The 24,342-nt window shown below is 57.5% G+C and overlaps 1 protein-coding gene across 1 annotated transcript; it reads right to left on the reverse strand.

Annotated features, from left to right (window-relative positions):
- Positions 1-5,445: 5,445 nt before the first annotated feature.
- On the reverse strand, positions 5,446-23,204 carry UCK2 (uridine-cytidine kinase 2). Its single transcript, XM_071751380.1, has 7 exons — positions 23,071-23,204; positions 12,865-13,024; positions 11,958-12,054; positions 10,869-11,011; positions 8,561-8,658; positions 7,121-7,169; positions 5,446-5,883 (listed from the first exon to the last, which is right to left on the reverse strand). The coding sequence occupies exons 1-7, from the start codon at positions 23,167-23,169 to the stop codon at positions 5,744-5,746; spliced, it is 786 nt and encodes a 261-aa protein (XP_071607481.1). The 5' UTR covers positions 23,170-23,204; the 3' UTR covers positions 5,446-5,743.
- Positions 23,205-24,342: the final 1,138 nt, after the last annotated feature.

A 24,342-nucleotide genomic window follows, 5' to 3' on the forward strand; every position in this document is an offset into this window, starting at 1 on the left:
CGCACCGAGTGAAGTTTTTCGCTTTCTTCTTGCCATTCAGCCAGACTGGGACACAGCCCGAGGCAGAAGCCCCTCCTGGAGCATCCGCCCGTCCGCCGCTGCATCCCCATGGCTGGGGCAGGGGCAGCGTGGAGCCCCTTCCCGAGGGCTCCCAGTGCCACAGGGACAGACTGGTGAGAGGTCCGCGGTTTTACCGTGACAGGACGAAGCTTTTGTGACCACCAAAACAGGCTGCCCAGGGGGTTTGTGGAGTCTCCTTCCCTGGAGCCATCCAAATCCCCCCTGGATGTGTTCTGTGTGACTGCTGGAGGTGACCCTGCTCTGGCAGGGGGGTTGGAGCACTCCTTGATCTTTTGAGGTCCCTTCCAACCCCTGACTCTCTGTGATTCTCTGAAAACCTTACTTCAGACCTTCTGTCAATCAGATCATAAACCTGAGCTGCTCTAACCACACACCCAGCTCAGTGAGCACCTGGAGGGAGCAGCTGGTGCTGGTGGCATCCCAACAATTGGGGTCACAGCACTGCCCCCAAATCCCACCTGGGGCTCAGGGCCGTGCAGTTTCTCATAGGCAGCACCCAGTGTCTGCCCCATTCCACAGCGTGGGGCATCCTGATGGACCTGCATGCCTGGGACCCCTGGGATGGAAAAGAGGGTACGAGACCAAGTTGCCCACAGCCAGCGGCTGCCTCCCCCTCTAGATGGCAGAGCAGGGATTAGGAGGAGGGGACTCCCCTCACACCACACCCCTGGGATCCCTCAGGAAGAGGGAAGGGTCCCAGTTGGGATGGGCACCACCAACTCCTGCCCACAGCCTTTCCAGCAGGGTCAGACCAAGGACTCCACAGCAGGGGACTGGATATTGTCCCAGAGCAGCTCATCCAAAGAGAAAGGAGAACCAGAACATTTTTACTAAATGTTTTTTTATTAAATTTTTGTAACATTTTACTAAAACATGAGTTTTAGAAGCCGATATACATTGAGGATTGAAACTATAAAGCAGCATAGTTCCAGCAGCTCTGATGACAGTGCTGTTAACACAGTGTGGCCTGTTCACCTCCCAAAGATGGGTAACCAGGAACATAGTCAAGAGCAGGCAGTTCCTGTATGTACTCACGTGGGTCACTCTTCAGCTCCTCAGTGAAAAGTGTAGACTTCTTGTTGAATGATGTTTCAGTCATATTTGATATGCTCTGGCTCATTAGCACAGAAACAAGTCAATACTTTGAATTATTAAGTGCGAAAACGAGTAATTTAAAATTTCACGTGCAGTGTAGTGGTCATGTAAAAAGTGAAAAGCTTTGTGGTTTGTTTTTTTTTTTATTGCAAAGCAGAAGGAGCAAGCTGTGCTATGATGCAAGACCCTCTCTGCCATAGTGACAGGATTCTATAGGCACTGGTGCTGCAGAGCCAGCCCGGTGTTAGGATGGTAGCCACCATTCTAGCCTCAGGAAAAATTTGTATGTTGCCTCCCATGCCATCTGTCCATACCTTGTCAGTCATGAGAGAGAAATAAAGAAATGACTTTTTTTAAAGCATGGCCACGAGCATCCTGGCTTCTCTCAGCAATCGTGTGGCCAGCAGGACAAGGGAAACGATTCTGGACTCAGCTCTCTGCATGCCCAGAACCCCATGGCTCAGGGTCCCAGCAGCAATGATTCCAGAGCAGTCCCACTCCTCACTGCCTTCCCTCCTGACACGGGATGACTCTTTGTCCCCAAGAGGGCTCTGAGCAGACCCACGGCACAGTGTCCCAGCTCTGGTCTCAGCTCCTTCTCACCGAGAAGTTCAGGACACAGATCACCAGGGACGTGGTCCTGCTCCTCTGCAGGCACAGCAGTGGGAGCAGCAGCCTTCCAAACCCACCTCACGGCTCCTCCACAGCTCTGAGCCTGCCGGGTGTGTGGGGAAGGGCCTGGTGACATCACAAAGCCTGGCGTGACATCACCAAGCCTGGCGTGACGTCAGCCTTGCCAGCTTGGCAACCCTTAGCCAGCGCAGACGCACGGGGTGGTCACTTGGTCACTGGCTGCACTCTGCTCAGGGTCTGCTCAGCCCAAGCTCCTTCACTCGGTGAGATTTTTCTCCTTGGGAGACACCAGGATGAGGTTCCCTCTGGTTGTCTCCCTGACCGTGGCTCTCTGCCTGGTGTCCCTGTTTTCCGGTGGCTTCGTCCACCCCATCTACCCTGCCTGGCTCGAGACAGGAGCCTCTCTGGAAGACCTGAGGCAGCTGCTGAGTGTTGCCAAGAGCACCTTCCTCAGCTGGCTTGGCATCACTCCTCTTCCCAAACCCTACGGCTTGATTGGCATGGACGTTGCTCCTGAGGACCTGAAGCCAGCTGAGAGCAGCTTTGCTGAATGCCCCAGAGACATGTGCCTTCCCAGCCACAAAACCTGTGACAATGTCGGGACGGACATGAAGCAAGCACCCGCTGCTCTTGAGCTCACCTCTGCTGGATGCCCCAGAAGCATTGGCCTTCCCAAACACAAAACCTCTGACAATGTGGGGATGGACTTTGCTCCTAAGGACCTGAAGCAAGCATCCGTTGCTTTTGAGATCACCTTTGCTGAATCCCCCAGAAGCGTTGCCTTTCCCAAATCCAAAACCTGTGACAATGTCAGGATGGACGTTGTTCCTGAGGACCTGAAGCAAGCACCCATTGCTGCCAAGAGCACGGTCACCATACCCCCTGGCAGCATCGCCCTTCGTTCCCCCCCAACCTGGATCAGCATCCTGATGGACAGCATTCCCAACAGCCTGAAGCAACTTGCAGTTGTCACACAGAGCATGTGTGACAACCTGTCCTGCCACCTGAGCCACCTTTGGGACTCCCTTGTCCAGGTGGACAGGACAGAGCTGCTCCGTAGGACCCTGTGGTTCATGGGGCCACCCTGGGTCACCCAAGTGGCCCTTCGCCTCTGGAGGCACCTGCGGACCCCCAGGGAGAGGTGAGCACCTGGAGCACTCACACGGGATGGGATGGGATGGGATGGGATGGGATGGGATGGGATGGGATGGGATGGGAGGGGGGAGAATGGGGATGGGGGGAACCTCCTCGGCCCAGGAGGTTCACCATCAAAACACAAACCCCAGGATGGGCAGGAAAGCCTCAGCAGGACCCAAGAGGTCCTCTGGCTCTTCCCAAGGGACACGCCATGTCCCAGGGCTGAGAGGCTCCCGGAGCCCCCGGTACAACATGGGGACTGCCTGGGCTTCCCTCAGCTCAGCGTGCTGCCCGGAGCATCCCTCTGGGGATGGAGGTCTCCCAGAGGAAGCCAAGCCCAGCAGGAACCTCCTCAGACACCCAAGCATTCACTCCCTTCATTGTGCCCCCATCCCTCTCTTTTCCAGGCAGATTGCTGGGACGAGGGCACCTTCAGCCATTAGGAATTGACCTCCTGAGACTTTTCTGCTTCCACTGCCTGAAGCATCTCTGGCAGCAGCTCCCCAAGAATCATAGAATTGCTCAGGCTGGAAAAGACTTTCAGGACCATCAAGTCCAGCCTCATGTGAATAGAAGATCATGACAAAAAGACAAGAACTTTCTCCACCTCCCCATCCCTATGCCCCTGTTGCCATCAATAAAGTGTTTTGTTCTGTTAGCACGTGTCCTTCAGTACCAAGGGGATCCAGGGCAGCCACAACACGAAATCCCACGGTGTGAGCCAGGCTGCTGGCTGCTGGGCTGTGGAACATGAATCCTGGGAGAAGCTGGGCTGGGAGAGACCAGGAAGCCATGGCTGTGGGATGCCCTGCAGGTACCCAGGTTCTAGGAGGAGGGTCCCACATCCCAACCAGGTGCCCGTGTCCCAGTGAGATGCTGGGTGGGTGCCCAGGTCCCAGGGAGGCAGAGGTGGCTGCTGCATGGCCAGGACCCCACGGGCCACGTCCCATCAGCAATAACTCCAGATTAATCACACTCCTTGTTCTCAGTGCTCAGGAGCACCCACGTGCATCATTGCTGGCTGGGACACCTGGCAAACCTCCTGCTGAGAGCACCCTTCTGTCTGCATTTCCTAGCACACCCCAGATCAACAAAATGTGGAGAGGTGTCACATTTTCCTGCTGGTCTCCGGGTAAGGAGGGTGCTGGGCTTCCTTGTAAGATTCCTGGCTGCTGAGGCATGGAACCATTTCTGTGCCAGAACCCAGCAGAGGTGCACGGGAGAAGGCAGCAGGCAGAGGCAGGGTGACAGTGAAGTTGGGTCAGTAAGAGAGAGGAATAAGGAAATAAATGCCCTATTGCAGAGCATGGCAGTTTTGGTGCCCAAATTGAGGCTTTGGAACTAGATCATCTTCAAGGTCCCTTCCAAGCCTGGCCATTCTATGATTTAATTAATTCTCTCTTAAGCACAAGTGTCTGGGGCTGCAGATGTGTGTGATTCTCAGACCTGGTGACCAGGGGAGAAATCTGACCTGGTGAGGGATCTGGGGAGTTCCTGCCCAGCTTGCTCAGTCCACAGCAGGAGATCTCAGAAATAAAGGGATTTACCCACACAGGGAATTGCAAGGGCAGAGGAGAGACCTGCCAGGAGCCAGCAGCTCTCGTGGGGACTGCCAGGATCTTGCCTTCCAAACCATTCTGGTTCCATGGAAGCTGCTTTCCAGACAGCTGCCCTCCAGCACGTCCTTGTGCGTGGGGTTTTTCTCCCCCAGGTGCAGGACTTCACACTTCCCTCCGTTGAACATCAGAGGTTTCAGGCTATTTCTCCAGCCTGCCAAGGGCCCTCCAAATGTCAGCACAGCCCCCTGGTGAACCACCCACTCCTCCCTGGTTCTTCTCATCAACAGACTTGCTATGGGTACACTCTGTGCCATCACCCACATCTTTAATGAAGACCGAACGGAATTGGACCTAATGTTGACCCTTGGGCTACGCCAGCTCCAGGCTGGGCACAGAGGGATCCAGCACAAGTCCTGTGAGGAAGGGCTGAGGGAGCTGGGGGTGTTGAGGCTGGAGAAGAGGAGGCTCAGGGGAGACCTCATCACTCTCTCCAACTCCCTGAAAGGAGGTTGGAGCCAGGGGGGGGTCGGGCTCTGCTCCCAGGCAGATATCAGTCAGACAAGAGGCCACGGGCTTGAGCTTAGGAAGAAATTCTTTCCAGAGAGGGTGATCAGACATTGGGATGGGCTGCCCAGGGAAGGGGTGGATTCTCCATCCCGGGAGGTTTTTCAGAAGAGACTGGATGTGGCACTCAGTGCCATGGGCTGGGAACCATGGCAGTAGTGGATCAATGGACTTTATGATCTCAGAGGTCCCTTCCAACCCAGATGATTCTATGATTCTATGGTTCTATAAAGCAGTTGCATCAATGCTCTCCCTGATGGCCTTTGAGGTGAAGATCCTGACACCAGCATGTCCCAGGACCCTCTTTCCCAGCCCCCTCCCAGCAACACTGAGCCTGGCATATACCTTATGGCAAGTAACTTTACGTTATTCTGCATTTACACAAAAATAGAGCAATTCTATATTTATAGAGATTTATAGCCGGCCCCATGCTGGAGGAGTTGCTGAGCAAGGCCAGGAGCTGGGGGTGTCCCTGGCTCCGGAGCCGCCGGCTGCTGCTCATCCCGCATTTCCAACATACAAAATTAAAGGCATTCGTCTCCGTCTGGTTTCTTAAATAGATAAAGGGGGGGTTGGTGCAGGGGGGGTGTGGGGAGGGGGGGGATGAAGGGACAGTATGTACAGAGGGGCAGTGTCAGGGCCACATCAGGCTCTGCCCCAGGCTGGGTCCGGGGTCAGTGGGGGCGGCTGCTGGACTCTGAGGGGTGCCGCTGGCGGGGGGGGGTGTACCCGTTCAGACACCCATTGCTCTGACGCTTGCTGAGGCCCCCGTTGAGGATGTCCTGGATGTGCTGCACGATCAGGTTGATGGCCACTGCCAGGGGAAAAAAAAAAAATAACAAAAAAACCACAAAACAAGGGAGGGGAAAGACACGGGGGAGAGGTTGGGTTAGGATCGCCAAGCAGTAAGCAGAGCCCTGGGGTGGTGTCCCAGGTGCCTCCCCACCTCCTGGCCCCTCCAAGCAGGGGGAGCTACCCCATGGGACTTGGCAGGATAAAGAACTCAGGGTTGCTCAGCCTGGAGAAGAGGAGGCTCCTTAGAGCAACCTTCCAGTATCTGAAGGGGTTACAAGAAGACAGTGTGGGTTGGTCTCTTCTCATTGGTGACAGAGGACAGGACAAGGGGAAATCAGCCATTGGAATGGGCTGCCCAGGGAAGGGGTGGATTCTCCATCCCTGGAGATATTTCAAAAGAGCCTGGATGTGGCACTCAGTGCCATGGGCTGGGAACCACGGGGGGAGTGGAGCAAGGGTTGGATTTGATGATCTCTGAGATCCCTTCCAACCCAGCCCATTCTATGATTCTATGAAATGGCTTCAGGTTGCATCAGGGGAGATTTAGTTTGGACATCAGGAGAAACTTCTCTACGGAAAGGATGGTAAAGCACTGGAGCAGGCTCCCCACGGAGGTGGTTGAGTCTCCTCCATCCCTGAATGTGTTTTAAAATCTCCTGGATGTGGTGCCTGGGGACAGGGTTTAGTGGTGGTCATTGGGAACAGAGGAGTAGCATTAGGATGAGGCTGGACTTGATGATCTTGAAGGTCTTTTCCAGCCTGAACAATTCTATGATTGTCAGAAGGATGGGGCAGGGTTTTTTACATGGGTGTGTAGTGAGAGGAGAAGGGGAAATGGTTTAAAACTTTAGGTTGGACATTAGGGGGTTGGAACTGGATGAGCTTTAAGGTCCCTTCCAACCCAAACCCTTCTATGACTCTACGATGACTTCATCCCTGTGCTCCAGCTGAGCCTGGAACCCAAGGCAGGGTGATGAGGCTGATTCCAGGCACGCCTGGCCTTGGAGAAGAATATTTCCTGTTGTGTGGGATGATCCAGGGGTTCACTGCACAGAGATGTGCTGCCAGGCTTGAGCAGAGGGGCTGAAACTCCCTGTCACCAACACTCCAGGAGGGCAGGGGATGGGTGGCAGCAGCACCCTGACGTGGCAGTGCCTTGAGCCATCTCCACGGAAGATCTTGCTGCCTCCTACCTAACCCCACCACAACCCAAAGCCATGGGCCAGGATGTACAGGCAGGGTCTGGGGCCACTCACCTTCATTATCTGCTCCTCTGGGGATGATCACATCAGCATATTTCTTGGTCTGGGAGGAGAGAGAGCAGCGTGTTATGTAGCAAGAGGAGAGTCACCACGCTGGGGCACTGTCCCTGCCTCCTGGGGCAGGGACACCCTGCCCCTCCCTTGCCAAACCCCCTGGGAGGTGCCTCACTGCTGATTTGGGATGCTCTGTCCCTATCAAAAACCATCAGGACATGCTGGGCCATTTCAGTGCTGGACTGCCCTGCCCAGGTCCAGTTTAGGAGTCAAGTACCAGCAACAGTGGGTGCTGAGCCCACCCCCAGGCTGGAAGCAGGAGCAAAGCACTGCAGAGCTGGTGGTGGGGTCAAAGCAGCTGTTTTCTCCTCGCTTCTGTCCTCCTACAGACCCCACAGACTCTTCAACAGAGGAGACTGAAGCAGCATCCACTGCGTTGCAAAGCTGTGGATTTTCCTTGCTGGGGATTTGGAAGGAGGAGAGGCACCATGCTGGACCTGCCTCTCAGGAAAAGCTTTTCTGGGATTACACCAGAATTGGAGCTTGGTTCCCAAAGCCACACCTGAGTGAGACAGGGGAAAGGATGCTGCCCAGGAGCCACAGAAAGAACTTGTAGCACAGAAAGAATCAGCCCCTCTTATGGATAGCTATAGGAGGGATTCCTTCTTATTCTGGAGGAACTGAGCCAGAGGAGTCCTGGAACCTAGGGAGCATCAGCACAGGCAGGAACTGAACCTGTCTGCAGCCTCAGACCCTGGCCACAAAACCATCCCTGTGCCTGCCCGTGTGGCCAGCAGCCAGGCAGCAAGGAGCCAGCAGCACTGCAGGGAGGGCAGGGCAGGGAAGGGCAGGGAAAGGCAGGGAAGGGCTGGGAAGGGCAGGGAAAGGCTGGGAAGGGCTGGGAAGGGCTGGGAAGGGCTGGGAAGGGCTGGGAAAGGCAGGGAAGGGCTGGGAAGGGCTGGGAAGGGCTGGGAAAGGCTGGGAAAGGCAGGGAAGGGCTGGGAAGGGCTGGGAAGGGCTGGGAAGGGCTGGGAAAGGCAGGGAAGGGCTGGGAAGGGCTGGGAAGGGCTGGGAAGGGCAGGAAGCAGCAGGCAGACAGCAGACACTGCCTGTGGACAGGGTTCTCCCCTTTCCCAGGGGGATGGGGCCAAGGACCTTCCCTCCCGGGCTGGCATGTGCTGAGCTGCTTGCTGCTGGCTTCTCAGACCCTGCCCAGGGAGGGGTTTCTCTTCCTGCCATGTCTGCAATCCCCCAGGGGAGGGGGATCTCCCCAGGAAGCTGTACCCCAGCTGCCCCTGCCATCCTTCCTTTTCCCAGTGCCTGCAGGAAGGGAGCAGGGCAAGGCTGAGCCCTGAGCTCTGGGGCACTAAAGGTTCCTGTGCCAGGAACCGGGCAGGTATTTCTGTCACGACTCCCACGGGGGTCACTCCCCTTACTTACTGGCAAACAGAACTCCTCGAAGGCAGGCTTGACAAAGGTGATGTACTGAGACAGGATCTGCTCCAGGTCCCTGCCTCGCTCACTGATGTCTCGTAGCACTGTGGGGAAGATGTCAGGCACAGTCAGGAGCTGAGACATGAACTGTTCCATCTCCCTTCCCTTCAGTAAAGCCCCTGGACAGCCACCAGGGAAGGGAGCCCCAAGGTCTCTGTCCCTGGAAGTTGCTGCCCACATGGCTGAGGACACCCCAGCTCAGTTACACGCTTCTAACCTGCTTCCAACCCCTCCCAGGAGCCACGACCTGGCTGACCTGAAGAAGAGCTTTCCTTGGCCTGCCTCTCTTCTCAGCTTTGCAAGCACATTCCACCTCCAACCCTGACTGTTCCCAGCCTCTGTCCTTGCACCTTTCCTCTGGCTCTGTCCTGCCCTTGGCCTCGGGATGGGGCACTCTCCCTGGTGTCCCAGTGCAGCCATGCCCAAGGAGCAGAAAAGCAGTGGGGTTCACCCACACACACCTTAAGATGTGGTTCAGCTCAGGTCTGCAGCTACAATCCACCCACCCAGCTCTGCCACGCTCCCTCCTGCTCTGCCCAGCTGAGGGGGATGCAAAGGCAAAGAAGGCAAAGCCACCCCTTTGCAAGGCTTTAGTGGGGAGGAGAAACACCCCAGGAATGTCCTGGGCCCATGGGGCTCAGGAGCCCACCCAGCAGCTGGAGGGGGTAGCTCTGTGTTGGGCTGGGATGCTCTGGTGGCCTCGGGTCTCAGCCAGGGGGATCTCAACCACTTCCCCAGCCTGGAGCTCACAGCTTTCTGCCAAATCCACAGGGACTGACCCAGAAGACAAGTGTGTGAGGTGTCACTGCCTTCAGACAGCTGACACTGACATCTGCAGCCCTGAGGATGGTGCCAGGCTCTGCCCAAGGGCTGAGGCTCCCTTGGTGGGACCAATGCTCAGGAAACCTCCCTGCCAGGACTCTGCTGTCACCTCCTGGGTGAGTCACAGGAGAGGAGAGGGCAGGGCCAAGCAGGATGTGTAGGAAGGCTCTGATGACATCCCCAGAGGGGGTGGCTGTGCCTCTGTCTGAGGGCAGGAGGGTGGGCAAGACCAGTTCTGTCCCAGGGTGGGAAGGTCCCAGACTGTGGGACACTGAGACACCTTCCTCCCATCACAGACAGAGCTTTGGGCAGGACCTCTCCTCTAAGTCGGCAGGGACACAGGTAGGGACACCTCAGACTGAACTGAGATCTGCCCCGAGGGTCCCCAGATGCTTTCTTAGACATCCAGCAGAGTCAGGAGCTACATCAGTGCCCCCACACCTAAAGGCTGCTTTAAAATGAAAGGCAGCTCAAGCCATGCAGACCCTGTAAAGCTGGAGTCCCTTCTGTATCCACTGACAACCCCCAGCCAAGCAGATGGAAATGGGGAGCCCTTAAAATACTCTGGTTTCTAGGGCTCTCTGTCCCCAGAGTCACCAGCCCAGTGCCAAGCACCACGAAGAGGGCCCATTCTTGCACAAACCAAGATGTAAAACCCAACCCCCCCCCCTCACCATCCCTGATGGGACACTCTGACACCCAGAGGCCACCCCAGGAGCACACCCGTGTCCCATCCCTTGAGCAGATCCATCAGGCACTTCCTGCTGATGGAGCTGCTGGGCTGCTCTGCTGTGCCCACCCTGCCCTTCCCAGCTGGAACCCCCTGCCTGCCAGCAGCCCCCATCACTGGGTGGCACTGGGTGGGTGGCACAGGGCTGGTGACACAGGGCGGGTGGCACAGGGCGGGTGGCACTGGGTGGGTGGCACAGGGCTGGTGACACAGGGCTGGTGGCACAGGGCGGGTGACACAGGGCAGGTGGCACAGGGCGGGTGGCACAGGGCGGGTGGCACAGGGCGGGTGGCACTGGGCGGGTGGCACTGGGTGGGTGACACAGGGCTGGTGACACAGGGCTGGTGGCACGGGGATGGTGGCACAGGGTGGGTGACACAGGGCTGGTGACACAGGGCTGGTGGCAAAGGGCTGGTGGCACAGGGCTGGTGGCATGAGGTTGGTGGCACAGGGCCACCTGAGGACACAGCACACACTCTGTTGTCACATCACTGCAAGCACCACAGGAGGAATCCCAGACAGGGCAGCAGAAACCCCACTGAGCCCTAAGGGACCCGGAGCCACCAACTGCCCCGTGTGACATTCTGCACCAAAGCTCCCCGGGTCTGTGCCAGCAGCAGCACCAGAGCTTTGGGTCAATTCCCCTTCCCCCCACACCAGGAGAGCTCCTGTCCCTGCTGCAGGGTCAGGGCCTGGGCTCACCTCTGCGGGACAGCCGGGTGTCTGCATCCGTGTCCACAAAGAGCTTCATGCGGAAGAGATCCCGCACCTCCTGGCTGTAGAAGGCCAGGATGCCCTCAAAGAGCACCACGTCAGCAGGGTACACTGTCACCGTCTCCTCTTTCCTGGCAGAGGAGGGGGAGAGTCAGAACAGGCTGGGGGAAGGAAAGCTCAGAGAGGAGGAGGGGGAAAAACAGTGCTCCTACCCCAGGGACATCACTGCTGCACCAGGGGCAGCTGAGGAGAGGGCAGACCTGCTCCTGAGAGGGATACAGCACCCCAAAAAGGGACCTCATCACTCCCTAAAATTCCCTGAAAGGAGGTTGGAGCCAGGGGGGGTCGGGCTCTGCTCCCAGGCAGATATCAGTCAGACAAGAGGCCATGGGCTTAAGCTCTGCCAGGGGAGGGTTAGGTTGGATATTAGGAAGAAATTCTTTCCAGAGAGGGTGATCAGCCATTGGAATGGGCTGCCCAGGGAGGGGGTGGATTCTCTATCCCTGGAGGTTTTTAAGAAGAGACTAAATGTGGCACTGAGTGCCATGGGCTGGGAACCACGGGGGGAGTGGAGCAAGGGTTGGATTTGATGCTCTCAGAGCTCCTTTCCAACCCAAATGATTCTGTGATCCTGTGAAATGGCAGAGCAGGGAGCAGAGCAGCCCCTTCTTCCCCCACCTCCACCAGCTGCCTGTTACAGGATGCAAACCCAAGCTGGGCACAGGCAAGGGAAGAGTTACAGGAGCAGGAACCATTCTCCTCCTTCCGTGGCAGTGCTGTGCTGTTTGAGCAGGGATTTCTTGCTATTAAAGCTGCAAACACAGAGTTTATGGGGAGGGGAGCAACAAGAGGAGTGCCATAACCCCCCCCCCCACTGATGCCTGCATGTTTCTGGATACAGCTGCATGGCTGTGCAGCTTTCCAGACCCTCAGGATGCCCTGGATCCTCTGCCCAAGAGGTTTGGAGCAGTAATGAAATTCTTGGCTGGCATGTGAGGTGCCTGGGAGCAGGGAGAAGCAGGAGGGTGGGCAGGTTGTGCTGGCAGAGGCACAGCCAGGCAGGGGCAGCTCTTAGACCTGGAGTGGGAGACAAAGTCATAGACGGGGATCTGGACTGTCTTCCCTTCCGTGATCTCCTTGAGGGTTTTCACAATCAGCTCGTTGTCAAAGGCATCTGAGGAGAGAGGAAACATTACCCGAGGTGGCTTTGCAACTTCTCCCACCCACCAGATGCTGAGCTCAGCCCAGCCAGAGCCACTGGCACCCTGCCCTGGGGACTGGGGGGGAAAGCCCTGCACATCCCCACGGGCACAGCAAGGACCCCGGAGTCCCTGGGGCTTCCCTGCTTTGCACCCCCTGGGATCTGGCCCACAGAGCTCATCCTGGAATGGTGGTGCTGGCAGACCAGGCTTGGGAAGGCATCTCCTCTGGGAATGCAGGCTCAGAGAGACCAGAGCAGTGTTCCAGCCTGGAGCTGCTGCACAGACAGAGCTCTGTCTGCTCCCTGCTCACTGCCTCTGGCTCATTGTCCTCATGGGGGTGAAGCAGCTCTGAAATTTCCCCATCGAGCCCAGAGATGGTTCAGAGAGCTCCTGTTGTAGCAGCAGGACCCAGGAGCACACAGGAAGGGTTGGCACAAGATGGTTCCCTCCTTGAAGGAGGGACATGGAGCTGCTGGCTCGAGAGCTGTGCCAGGACACATCTCCCCAGCCCTGACCCAGCTGCACCACAAAGGTGTTTCACCTGGGGGATGTTTGATGTTTTTGCAGGGAGAAGAGGAACATCTTAAGGAGTTTAAGGGTTCACAACCCACTCTTCCTCATCCCAAGTTTCTCTCCCAAGAGGGGCACAGGGGACACAGGTGACCCCCAGCCACCCTGCCAGGGGTGCACCCAGGAGACCATAACCAAGCCCCCCACTCCTGTCCATCCCAGTGTCCATGCAAGGCTCTGAGTCCAGAGCCCCCGTGCTGTTCTCCATTCACCTGGGTGATCAAAATTGAACTGCCCTTTGAGTGCTTTGGATTTCTGCTCCGAGGTGAGGACCCTGTAGAAGCTGTCCTGGCTGACTATCACCACCTGCTTCTGCCGGTAATCCACCTCGTTCTGCCCCAGCAGCTGCACGATCTTGGAGCACACCGAGGACTGGGAAAAGAAGAGCAAAGGAGGCAAGTCAGCTGCAAGTGGGATCTGAGCTGTGCAGGGAGGATGTCCCCAGGAAACAGCCACTCCTGGGAGCCTGGGACACTGCTTGCCGGATGTCCCCCCAAAGGCAGAGCCCAAAGCCACGGAAGGAGAAGTGCTCCAAGGCCATCACTGGGTGAAATGTCCTGCCCAGGACACTGCTAGGGTCACCATCCCTGGAGGCACTTTAAAGGTGTCTGGACCTGGTCCTTAAGGACATGGTTTTGTAGTTAGGTTATGGTGTTGGTCAAAGGTTGGACTGGATGAGCTCAGAGGTCTCTTCCAGCCTCAACATTCTGTGATTCTGTGAAAGCAGCACCAAGGTTGCTCACCACCTCCCTCCCCTTCGTCCCTATGTGCTGCCCCCATTCTGGGCACAAAGTGCAGCAGGGCTGGGTCCTGGTGGCTGCTGCCTGCTCCCTGCCAGCACCACAGTGGCTGAGAGTGACCCCGAACCTGCTGCTGGGACATGGATGGAGCATGGGGGGACAAATCCCAAAGGCTGCTTCAGCCCCTCCTCCTGGGCCATGTGTTAGCTGTGTTCACAGCCCCTGTCCCTGATCCCTACAACTCCCTGAAAGGAGGTTGGAGCCAGGGGGGGTTGGGCTCTTTTCCCAGGCAGATATCAGTCAGACAAGAGGCCATGGGCTTGAGCTCTGCCAGGGGAGGGTTAGGTTGGATATTAGGAAGAAATTCTTTCCAGAGAGGGTGCTCAGGCATTGGGATGGGCTGCCCAGGGAGGGGGTGGATTCTCCATCCCTGGAGGCTTTTCAGAAGAGACTGAATGTGGCACTGAGTGCCATGGGCTGGGAACCACGGGGGGAGTGGATCAAGGGTTGGACTGGATGATCTCAGAGCTCCTTTCCAACCCAAATGACTCTGTGACTCTGGTTAACTGCAGCAGGACCTGGCAGCCAGAGCCCCCCAGGCTGTGGGGCAGTGAGTGCTGAGCATTCCCTGCTCCAGGAGGAGCTGCTCCCCGTGCCCCATGGAGCTGCTGCACTCCCTGTGAATCAGACTTGCTGCAGATCCCCAGCTGAGCTGCTCCTGACCTTGCTTACCACAAGTACTCTCTGCTGAGCACTTTGCTTTGCTCAGAGAGGTTGGCTTGCCCCAGCCTGCCTCCCCAGCCTGCCCGTGGCTCTTTCCATGCTCCAGCCTCCATGCTGGTTCCACCATCTGCTCTGTACCTGGCTGGCAGCCTCCAGATGCAGGGAGATGGAGAGAGCAGTGGCAAGCTGGAACAGGGAGGGGAAGGCATGCCTGGCAGAGGAGGTCACCCCAGCAGGCAGAGGGAAAGGCTGTTTGCCTGAGAAGCTGGAAGATTTGGAAGATTTGTCAGCATTCCTGTCCCCAGAGACTGTTTCTTCTCCTCCTTCAGGCCAGGCTGACCCGACTTGGCTGTGACCACTGCTCCGTGAGTCAGCCCCAGCCTGGCTGGAGAGCTTCCAGACACAGCCCTGCTGCAGAGACCAGCAGCCTGAGCTGCCCCACAGAGCCCTGGGCACACGTCTGGGGGCTGGCTCCAGGGATGGGGTCTCCCTGAGCATCCCACTTTCTTCTCCTGCCTCTCAGAGCTGGCGAGTGGAGCCTCCCAGTCCCCAGTGCCAGCCCTGCCCTGCAGCAAGCTGCTGCCACCCAGAACAAAGCCCTGCAAGTCAGTGCCAGTCCCTCGCCCTTGGCACACACAGACAAAAACCCAGAGCTCCTTCTCCATTTCCTCTGCTTTCCCACTCCCCACATCCTTCTCCATCCCGTGTCAGCCCTGTTGCTTATCCGCTGTATCCCACGGGTTTCACAAAACCAGGGTGTGCACAGTGTCTCTCCTCCACTTGTCCTCCCTGCTCTCTCCCCCGGACACAGCACAGGGGGGTTCAGCCTTGGACACAGGTGACAGTGACACCAAACTTCCCAAACCGAACTGGGGAAAAAAACCCCACCTTCCAGCACAGCCACCCAGACAGATTTCCAGCCTGCAGGCCAGCAGGCTCCACAGGGATCTGCACCAGGAATTGCTTTCCCCAGCCCAAGGGAGGGAGCAGGGCTCCTTTGGATGGAGGAAAGCAAGGCACCAGCTGCACTCCCACTCTGGACACAGAGCTCAGCATCTGCAGGGACTACAAAATCATTTGGGAGCACCAGAGAGCTCCTGCCAGTCTGTCCTCTGCCTCACACACACTCATCTCTGCTCTACTGATCCTGGAAAGTGGAGAAAAGAAAACTCATCAGCTCTGAAAAATCACTCCTGCTCCACACCCCACAGCCCAATGGTGAGAAAACCCCAAGGAGAAAGTCACCCCGGGCAGTGGAGCCAGGAACACATCCTGCATGTCCCCAGGGCCCAGCATCAGATCAGAGCAGATCCTGGCTGCAGTTGCCATCCAGAGCTGGGGGTGACAAATGCCTCCTGCAGAAACATCAGGAAGGTGCTACAGAGCCCTCCTTTCCTCTGCTGGGCTTTGGGTGCCACTAGAAGTGGAGAAGAAAGATGATGGGAGGGACATCCTGCTCTCAGGACCAAGCTCTGGCTCTGTTTGTGGTGCCTGGCTGGGCAGGGATGTCACCTCTGGGACAGCCACAAGTGTCACCTGGGGTGTGCAGAAGGTAAGGACCAGGGCACTGCTCACACAGGATTCCTGCCTAAGGACACGGGGACAGCAGGGGACGTGGCACTGTCCCTCCAGCCTGAGGGCTGTGTTCAGCTTGCCCTAGGGAAGCAGCAAAGCTTGGTGAGGTCAAAGTGGAGAAGGTTTTCCCTTTCCTCACAGTCACTTCTGATGGGAACAGGACTGGCTCATGGGGGGCATTCCCTAATGCCAGCCTCAATACCCCCTCCAGCTGGACAGGCAGTTTGTCCCCTCAGCCAGTGAACAGCCTGGCTTAAGGAGGAAGAAAAACCAGAAACAAATTCCCCTACACAGTGGGAACAGAAACTGCCCCTCAGGAAACATCCCTCCTGATAAACGAGATCTGGACACACGTCCCCTGCCTAAAGCCCCTTCTCCCAAACCAGCACTGCATACGTACGTGTGACTGACATCAATCAGAAGTGGGAAAAATCCACTGTTAACTGGGAACTCTCCAGTTAGGCTGCTGGGAGGCTGGCAGATACCCAGAGAGAGCAGGAGCAATGCAGAGCTGCACAGTACCACGGCAGGATGAGACCCAGGGCACACCCCGTGCTGATGCACGCACCCAGCACCCACTCAAAGGGACAACCTGTGCTCAGCTTTCTTCCTCTGCCAGTTCCTAACTGCTTTTCCTGGGGGACAAGATGACAATTGTTTCCTCCCTGAGAAGCCCAGGACTGCAGAGGCAAACAGAAGAGGACGTAATGCAACAGATGAACCCCAGTACAGAAACTCTGGGATCTGAGCCCCATCCCTGGCTCTGCCCTGCATGACACATCTCATCTGCAGGAACATCAGAGGCATGACAGGGCTCCTTGCCCCTGCTCAGACCCTTCCCTGGCTCTGCACTGTCTGTCCACAGCCAGAACAATCACTGATGGCAACTCAGCCACAACAGCCTCCCAGCAACAGGAGCACAGAGAGTCAGGGGTTGGAAGGGACCTCAAAAGATCAAGGAGTGCTCCAACCCCCCTGCCAGAGCAGGGTAACCTCCAGCAGTCACACAGAACACATCCAGGGGGGATTTGGATGGCTCCAGGGAAGGAGACTCCACAACCCCCTGGGCAGCCTGGGCTCCCTCACCCTGAAAAAATTTTTCCTCGTGTTTATGTGGAGCCTCCCATGCTCCAGTTTGTGCCTGTTGTAAGGATGCTTTCTCAAGCAAAAGCCTTCCCCTCCTCCAGAGCTTTTCTACCACTAAGTACACACAGGAGCTTCCCTGGCTGCCAATCCCCCTTCCCCACCAGATGAAACCTCTGCAGGATTTCCCAAGGCCCCTCTGCCATCCTTCACCTCTTCCCATCCTGGGATCCCAGCTCCAGGTGAAAGCCAAGTGGCAGCAGCCCTGAGCTGCACTGCCCCAGGCTCTGTGCTTGGGAAAGCTCTGCAATCCAACCCCCAGCACCCAGGGGCAGAGCAGAGGGAGGTATCTGCACACCAGAGCAAGAAGGAAGCTCACACCTTCTCCCCATGAACCTTGCAGGGCTCCTCCTGCACCCAGCACCCAAGTGACCAGTGATGGAGGGAGAAGCATTGATATTCCCAGCTTTATATTGCTGGGGGGGAGATGCAGAAGACACCTGGGGAAGAACTGCAGTGGATTTTCCCAAAAAGAGAGGTGGTGCACAGGGGAAGAAGCTCACCAGCTGGGTGCTCAGAGCCTGGCACTTGGTTGAAAGGTATTAATTACATTACATATTTAATTTAAATTCACTCGTGGCCTATAGCCAGGTGCTCAGATATTCTTCAGGAGCTGACTCATTTCCCAATATCATTATGCAGAGGACCCCAGAACCCCCTCTTCAGAAGCTCTGCTCAGCCTGGGATGGGGAGCAGCAATGGGCAGCACTGCAGGTACCCCCAGAGGAAGGCAGCAGGCAGGACACAGCTGCTGCTTTCAGCCCCAGGTTGGCTGCAGCAGACAGGGCAGTGCTGGCACTTCTGCCCCAGCTGCTCAGACCCATCCTGGGCCAGGAGGAATCCATGAGCCTTGGGCACTGGATATGCCAAAATTCGCTTGCACAGAGCACCCCACCCATCCCTGGGGAGGCACTGCAGAGGGACATCTGCACCAAGGAGAGGACCTCCCCTCCTCCCAAGGCTTCCAGACACTTAGCAAAGGTGACTTCTGCCAGATAAAGTGATTGCAGCCTTAAAGAGATGCTGAGGCTGCCAGTTCCCTCCGGAGCAGGGGAAGGGAAGAGACCTGTGCCAGAAGCAAGACCTGCCATGAGAGGTGGGTGCTGGGTGCGGAAGGAAGAGGCAGAGAATCCTGCTGCAGGCTGCTTGTCTTCAGCCAAGATGCTGCTTGTCCTCAGCCAAGGTGCTGCTCATGAGGACAGCAGAGCAGTGCCCTTGGCCCACAACCAGTGTGCAGCCAGGAGCACGGAGAGACTGCAGCAGCCACAGGGCAGGAACCCAGGGGTTACCTCCATGGACACCACTGCCTTCCTGTAGGGCCTGGATGTGACCCTGGATGTGCTGATGGCTTTGCATCTGCAGGAGGGGGTGCCCTCATTACATACTTGTGGATAAAATAATCTCCAGGATTGGGATCTGGCAGGATTTCCCCCAAAGATGGCATTAGGGATTACTGGGATGTTCCCTTTCCAGGAATCACAGGTGACTTACTCAACCAAGTCCCCCAAATCAGGAGCCATAGTGATGCTGCCCTTCTCTCCAGCTTACCTCCTGCAGCAAGCTAGTTACAGATTTTGGCCCCTTCTTGTAAGGTTACGTTAATTACGGAGTATTAGAAGGTGACTGATGGACTGGGTACCCAGAACAGATAAAAAAATTTGGCAAGATCCCAGAGCATCTACTAAGTGTCTGCCTGCAACTGCAGAGACCTTGTTCATGACCCACAGAATCCAGTCCTGGCAGAGCACATCTGTACAGCAACACTGGGACTGGAAATTTACTCTACCAGTACCAGAAGCCTGGACCTCCACACAGAGCCTTCCCAAGCAGGTTCAGCATTCCTGTGTTTCCCCCTGTGAGCCCCGGGCCAGCCAACCCAAGCCTGGGATAGCCAGGTTTGTGTTCACTCACCCTGGGATGCTGTGGATGTGAGCAGCAGTGCTGGGCTGGGACACAGACAGACAGACAGACAGACAGGAACACGGGGGACCTGAACACAGACAATGCACAGGGAGGAGAACACCCCCCCAGCATAATCCCTCCACACCCACTGGGTTCAGACACGGGTTAATTCTCTGGGGCCCCTGCTGCACACCCCGTAGCCTGGAGCCCAGGGACTGTGGTAAAGCAGTGATGAGCTGACATCTGAGTCTGCAGCAGGAAAGGGCTGACCCATCCCAGCACCCTGTGTACCGGGCTGGTCAGGGGCTGGCACAGAGTAATGTTCTACTAGAAAGTCTGACGAGTCTCCAGCACACGTTGACATCAGTGTTTAACAAGTCAGACCTTGTGATCCAGGGCTCTTGCCAGCCACGGAACGAACGTCACCAGGAAATGGTGCTGAGCTGACACAGGATTGCTGCAATCCCTGACAAACCCCCTCCCACCGGTCCCCCCCCGGCATCCAGGTGATGGCATGGGGACAAGGACCCCCAGGGTGCTGTGGGGCACTTGCACACCTGTGTGTCTGAGGTCTGTCGTGCAAGAGTCCCCACGTGGGAAGGGAACTGCCTCTGGGCACTGCAATGGGGCCACCCCTTCCCTGGAGACCAGCAGGCTGGATGCCCCCCCCAAGCTGGGTGATCCCAGCCTTCTTCAGCCTCCTGCCTAGCTCACTCTTGTAGGCAGCCAGCACCTCTGCTTTAAACACCAGAAATGCCATCTGAGGCTGAGCTGGTGAAGAATACGCCTGGCTGAACACACACAACAGTCCTGGTGCTCTGGGAGCTCATTCTGGGGCTGCATGTTCAGACATTCCCAACTCAGGTGCCAGCTCAGGACCCAAGTGTGCAGCCACTGGGCCACGGTGACACTCGTGTTCAGCCCTCACTCAGCCCTTTGTAGCTCTGTCTGATCTTACCACCTGCTCCTGCTGGAAGGCAGCAATCAGCACCTCACTTTCCAGATGTGGGGATATGCAATTAATGCTCCAGCCCGAGTCTGAAGGGTTCTCCCTATCCCTGCACCCACCTCAGCACCCAATGCTTCCACTGCTGCCCAGTGAGCCCAGTGCTGCAGGGGGCTGGGAGCTAAGCTGAAGTAAGAACATGTCAAGAGGGATGAGAGGGATCCCAATGCTTTCCAGCTCATCCCAATAGTCAGTTTGCTGAACTCTCCTCCATCCTGGCTGCCTGCCTTGCACACTGCAGTCCTGGGTAGCCAGGAATCCCTCAAGGGAGGGAGGGGAGAAGCTGTTAGGACAAGGACTTTGGGTGTAAGAAGGAAAGGAGAGCTGTAGCAGAACACTTGAAAGTGTATGGGATGAAAGAAAATGCTACGACCAACCTTGGGAATCCCTCTGAGGAAATGTGGCAGCTTTGGCACAGGAAGGAGCCAATGCCATGTCACCTCCTCTGCATCAGGAGAGGGCAGCAGGCTTTGGCTGGGCTGCACAGTGATTGGAATCTGGGGGACAGCGGGAGAACCACTGCCACCCAGCAAGGCTTTCTGATGGGTTTGTCCCACAAAGCAGCCTCCGTGCCATTGACACTGCCCTGGCAGAGGCTGCAGCATCACAGCCTGCCCAGGACCTCTGCAGCTCCCCAGGTTTGCTCCTAACACAGCCCAGATTCCTCTGAGGAGCCAAAACCAGGAGAGCACTCAGGTTTCTGCCTCCTGTGTGAGTACCAGAAGTTGCACAAGCCTCTTTTGCTCACTAAGGAACAGCAGTCAGCCTCTGAATCTGAGTTCTCCCCTATCTGCCTTTAAGAAGCACCAGCCCAACACTCCCTCAGCTCTCCAGGGAAGGATGCCTGATACCACCTTCAGATACCACCTTCCCCAGGACACCAGATGACAACAAGTTGCAGCAAGCCACAAACAGGATCCCTCCCTTCCCCAGCCTGTGCTGGCACATCGAGAGGGATGGGGGGCACCAAGGAACCTTTTCCTTCATCTCAGTCTCAACAAAAGCAGCAGTGGGAGGAGCTGGGGGGGACCTTGGAAGGCAAATGCCCTCTGTTATCTTTGGGCTGGTGTGCTGCCAAAAGGGTGTGTTAGGACAACAACCCTCAGCTGGTGTGAAGGCGAGTCAGACGGATCTGCTGCCTTCCCGGTGGGAAAGGTGCCTGCTTCACTTTCCCTCGCAGAGCATTGGGTTTTCAGCCCCAGCCAGCACGCAGGCATGGCAGCCCCTGGGCTAGATTTTAGCTGTGGGAAAGCCCCTTGGCTGAGCAAACCACAGCAGCCCCTGGTGCTGCTTGCCCAGAGCGTGCTGGGCACCCCGCATCACCCCGTGGCGGGCACTGTCACCCCCCAGATGGGGACAGCCCCACGGCACCCCTGGCCTGAACCAAATGGGAATTTGAGGCTCTGCATGCACAAATCCCAGGTCCTCTTCTGCTGCTGCATCTCCTCGAGCAAGCTGTGTGGTTCTTTTCCTGACAGTATTATTTCTTACGGCCTTTCCCCACAAACTTTGTATTGATCAGCTGGCTTCCCATCCAGGGGCAGCACAGTTTTAGCAGCCAGCAATCACTGGAAGGGGGGGAAATCAAAGCTGAGAGACAGGAAGAGCCAGTTAGTACAACTCCCTTGCTAGAAAGAACCGTTTCCCTAATATTTTTTCTAAGTCAGCCAGCTGCTACAAGGCGTTTTCACTTTGAAGTTGAGGACAACTGTGTTGCACTGTAGTGTAATCGCTGTTTTTACCTTGTGGGCCAGAGTCAGGGAGTTCAGAGACACAACAGTTCAGCAGTGCCAGCCACAACGTTATTGGGACAGCTAGAGAGAGGCACCAGCCCCACGCATCAGGGAGCAGACAAACCCAGAGTGTTTGAGTCACCAGCTGTACTGCAGGAACAATCCGGCTTTGGTTCCCACTGGAGGAGATTGCATCCTCTCTCACCATCCCTCCCCTGTTATAGCTGGATTTTTCCTCCTTGCAGCAGCAGCAGCAGTCCCAGAATCAATAGGGTACTCGGAGACAAACTGCTAAACTACTGTGAATATGGGCTGAGGGTACTCGGGTTGAGAAAGCCCCCAACCCACACACCAACCATGAATTAACTCGAAGACACAAGGCTCTGTCTTCCTCCTGTCATGGCCCACACTGAGTTTCCTGAGCAAGAAATATTTCAAAGATATTGCTGCTCCCAAATCTGTTCCCCGGAATAGATTCTATCTACAGAATGTCTGTGCTGCCCCAAACAGGAGGAAGGATTTGCTGTGGATCAGGTTTTACTGCTATTAAAAAGGGAGAAAAGGAAAAGAACAAAATAAAGAGAAACCCACTATATGGAGAAAAATAAGAGAAAGAATACGAGAAAGAAAAAGAAAAAGAACAAGAGAAAAAGAGAAAAGGAGAGCCAAGGTTGTCGGAGGAGCCCTCCCGAGGCACGGCCGCGTAACCCCTGTCCGGAGCGGCTCCCCCTGCGCGGCCGCCCCGCATCCCCCGGGCCCGCATCTCCCCGCAGTCCCGCAGCCCCCCGCCCCGCTTCCACCTGCCAAGGACCATCCCCTGCCGGGCAGGCGGCGTGGAGGTCGTTCTGCTGCTGTGAGTCAGCATTTACTGCGGAATTTCCACTCCTGCAACCCCCCAAAGTTGGCCCGAAAAGGACATCCCCCCACTCACCCACCCACCCACCCCCGTGCACGACCGGCACCATTTTTTAAAAATAAAGAAAGAAAGAATCGGGATGTAATCAAGTAGGGTAAGGCTGCGGGTTTGCCGCGGGGCGGGCAGCCCTTGGGGACACTGCGGGTGAAGGGTGGCGGAGGGGAGCAGCCACGGGAGGTGGGTTCTGCGTGGGGATGCCGCCTCCATCCCGGCCGGACTGGGGCCACCCGCACACCCCCCAGCCCCGAGGATGAGCCCCCAGCCCCAATACCGATCCCCCAGCCCCCCGTGAGGCGGAGGGGAGCCGGGTCCCGGGCGGGGGACAAACCCCACGCCTCCCCCCCAGCTCCACGTGTCCCCGCCGCCGATCTCCCGTGGGGAGGCCCCGGCGCCCGGGCTGCTCCTTCCCTCGGGCCGCGGCGTGCGAGCTCCCCGGGGCCCGGCCCGGCGCCGCCTCCCTCGGTCCCGGTCCACGGTCCCGGTCCCGGCCCGGCGACAGCACGTGGCGAGGCGGCCGCTCGGCCCCGCCGCGCTGCCATGTGGCCGGGGACCGGGGGGGCGGGTGTGGGCATCGCCGTCGCTCTCCCTCCCTCCCTCCTTCCCTCCCGTTCCCATCCCATCCCAACCCATCCCAACACATCCCGGCCCGGCTCCCCCCGCCGCCGCCGAGCCCCCCGCACCTTGCCGCTGGCCGTGCCTCCGCTGACCCCGATGAGGAAGGGTTCTCCGCCGCTGGGCTGGCCCTGCTCCTCCAGCCGCTGCTCGCTGTCCCCCGCCATCCTCCCTCCCTCCCTCCCTCCCTCCTCCTCCTCCTCCTCCTCCTCCTTCTCCTCCTTCTTCTCCTCCTCCTCCTCCTCCTCCTCCCGCCCGCCCCTGCCAGCACCAGCGAAGCCACCGCCTCCTCCTCCTTCTCTCGCCGTGCGGGGCTGGATTTATCTGATGAGTCAAGGGCCTTCCTCCCCTCCTGCTTCACATCCCCGGCGCTGCGGCTCCCTGCCAGGTGCCTGCTGCAGCTGCACATGCTCCGGGCCAGCCCGCCTCGGTGGCCACATGGCCCCGCACCTCGCCGCCGCCCTCCCGGACACAAAGGCGATGCGGGGCACCGAGGTCTCTGTCCCCCCGCACCCATCAGCTCGCTTGACATCAACCTCCGGACAGCGCCGGGACCCCCAGCAGGGTCCCCGTTCTGTGTCCCCCACATCCCGGCTTCTCCCACTCCACCCGAACTCCGGTGCCGTGAGCGCTGGGACCGCTCATTAGCGACCCGGAACCGGGAATAAAATATTCCGGTTGTGTCTTTGTCACGGGAGGCCCCTCCGGGAGGAGCCGGCAGCACCCCCCAGGCCAGGACTCAAAAATGCTCTTGAGAAAAGGGCCAAAGGGTGGGGAAAAGCCGGGGTGCGAGTCCACGGGGACAAGGGACAAGGGCTGTGCTTGGGGAAGAGAAGAGCCATGATCCGTGTAAAGGCAGCGGGGGAACCCGCTGGGCAGATCCCAGGGAGCGGTGGATCCCAGAGCCGGTGCCATCCTGCCGGGAAAAAGGCAAATATCCCCCCGGGACACGGGAACCCGGGCAGGATGCGGTGCCTGAGCCTCTGCGGGGCACCAGAGCCCCCGGGGACCGCGTTGGGAGGAAGGGGAGGTCTGGTGGGGAGACTCCAGCCTGATTTTGGGGACATCCCGGGGTCTGGCTCTGTCTGGGGTCTGCAGGAACCCTGCCCGCTGACTCTGGGGCAGAGATGGCCCCGGGGACACACCACAACCATTCCCACACAGCAGAGCTTGCCACGGGAATGCCACATTTCTCATTTCCCTCCCCTGTGGGCATCAGAACAAAACGCTGCCAGCTCAGATGGCAACAAGAACAGGTCAGGATATGTGTTTGGGGACATTTTCTGAGTCTGAGAAGGGTGATGTGCTGGAATAGGTTGTGTAGGGACTCTCCACCACCG

The sequence above is a fragment of the Heliangelus exortis genome, chromosome 8 (assembly GCF_036169615.1).
Source record: "Heliangelus exortis chromosome 8, bHelExo1.hap1, whole genome shotgun sequence".
Classification (NCBI taxonomy): domain Eukaryota; kingdom Metazoa; phylum Chordata; class Aves; order Apodiformes; family Trochilidae; genus Heliangelus; species Heliangelus exortis.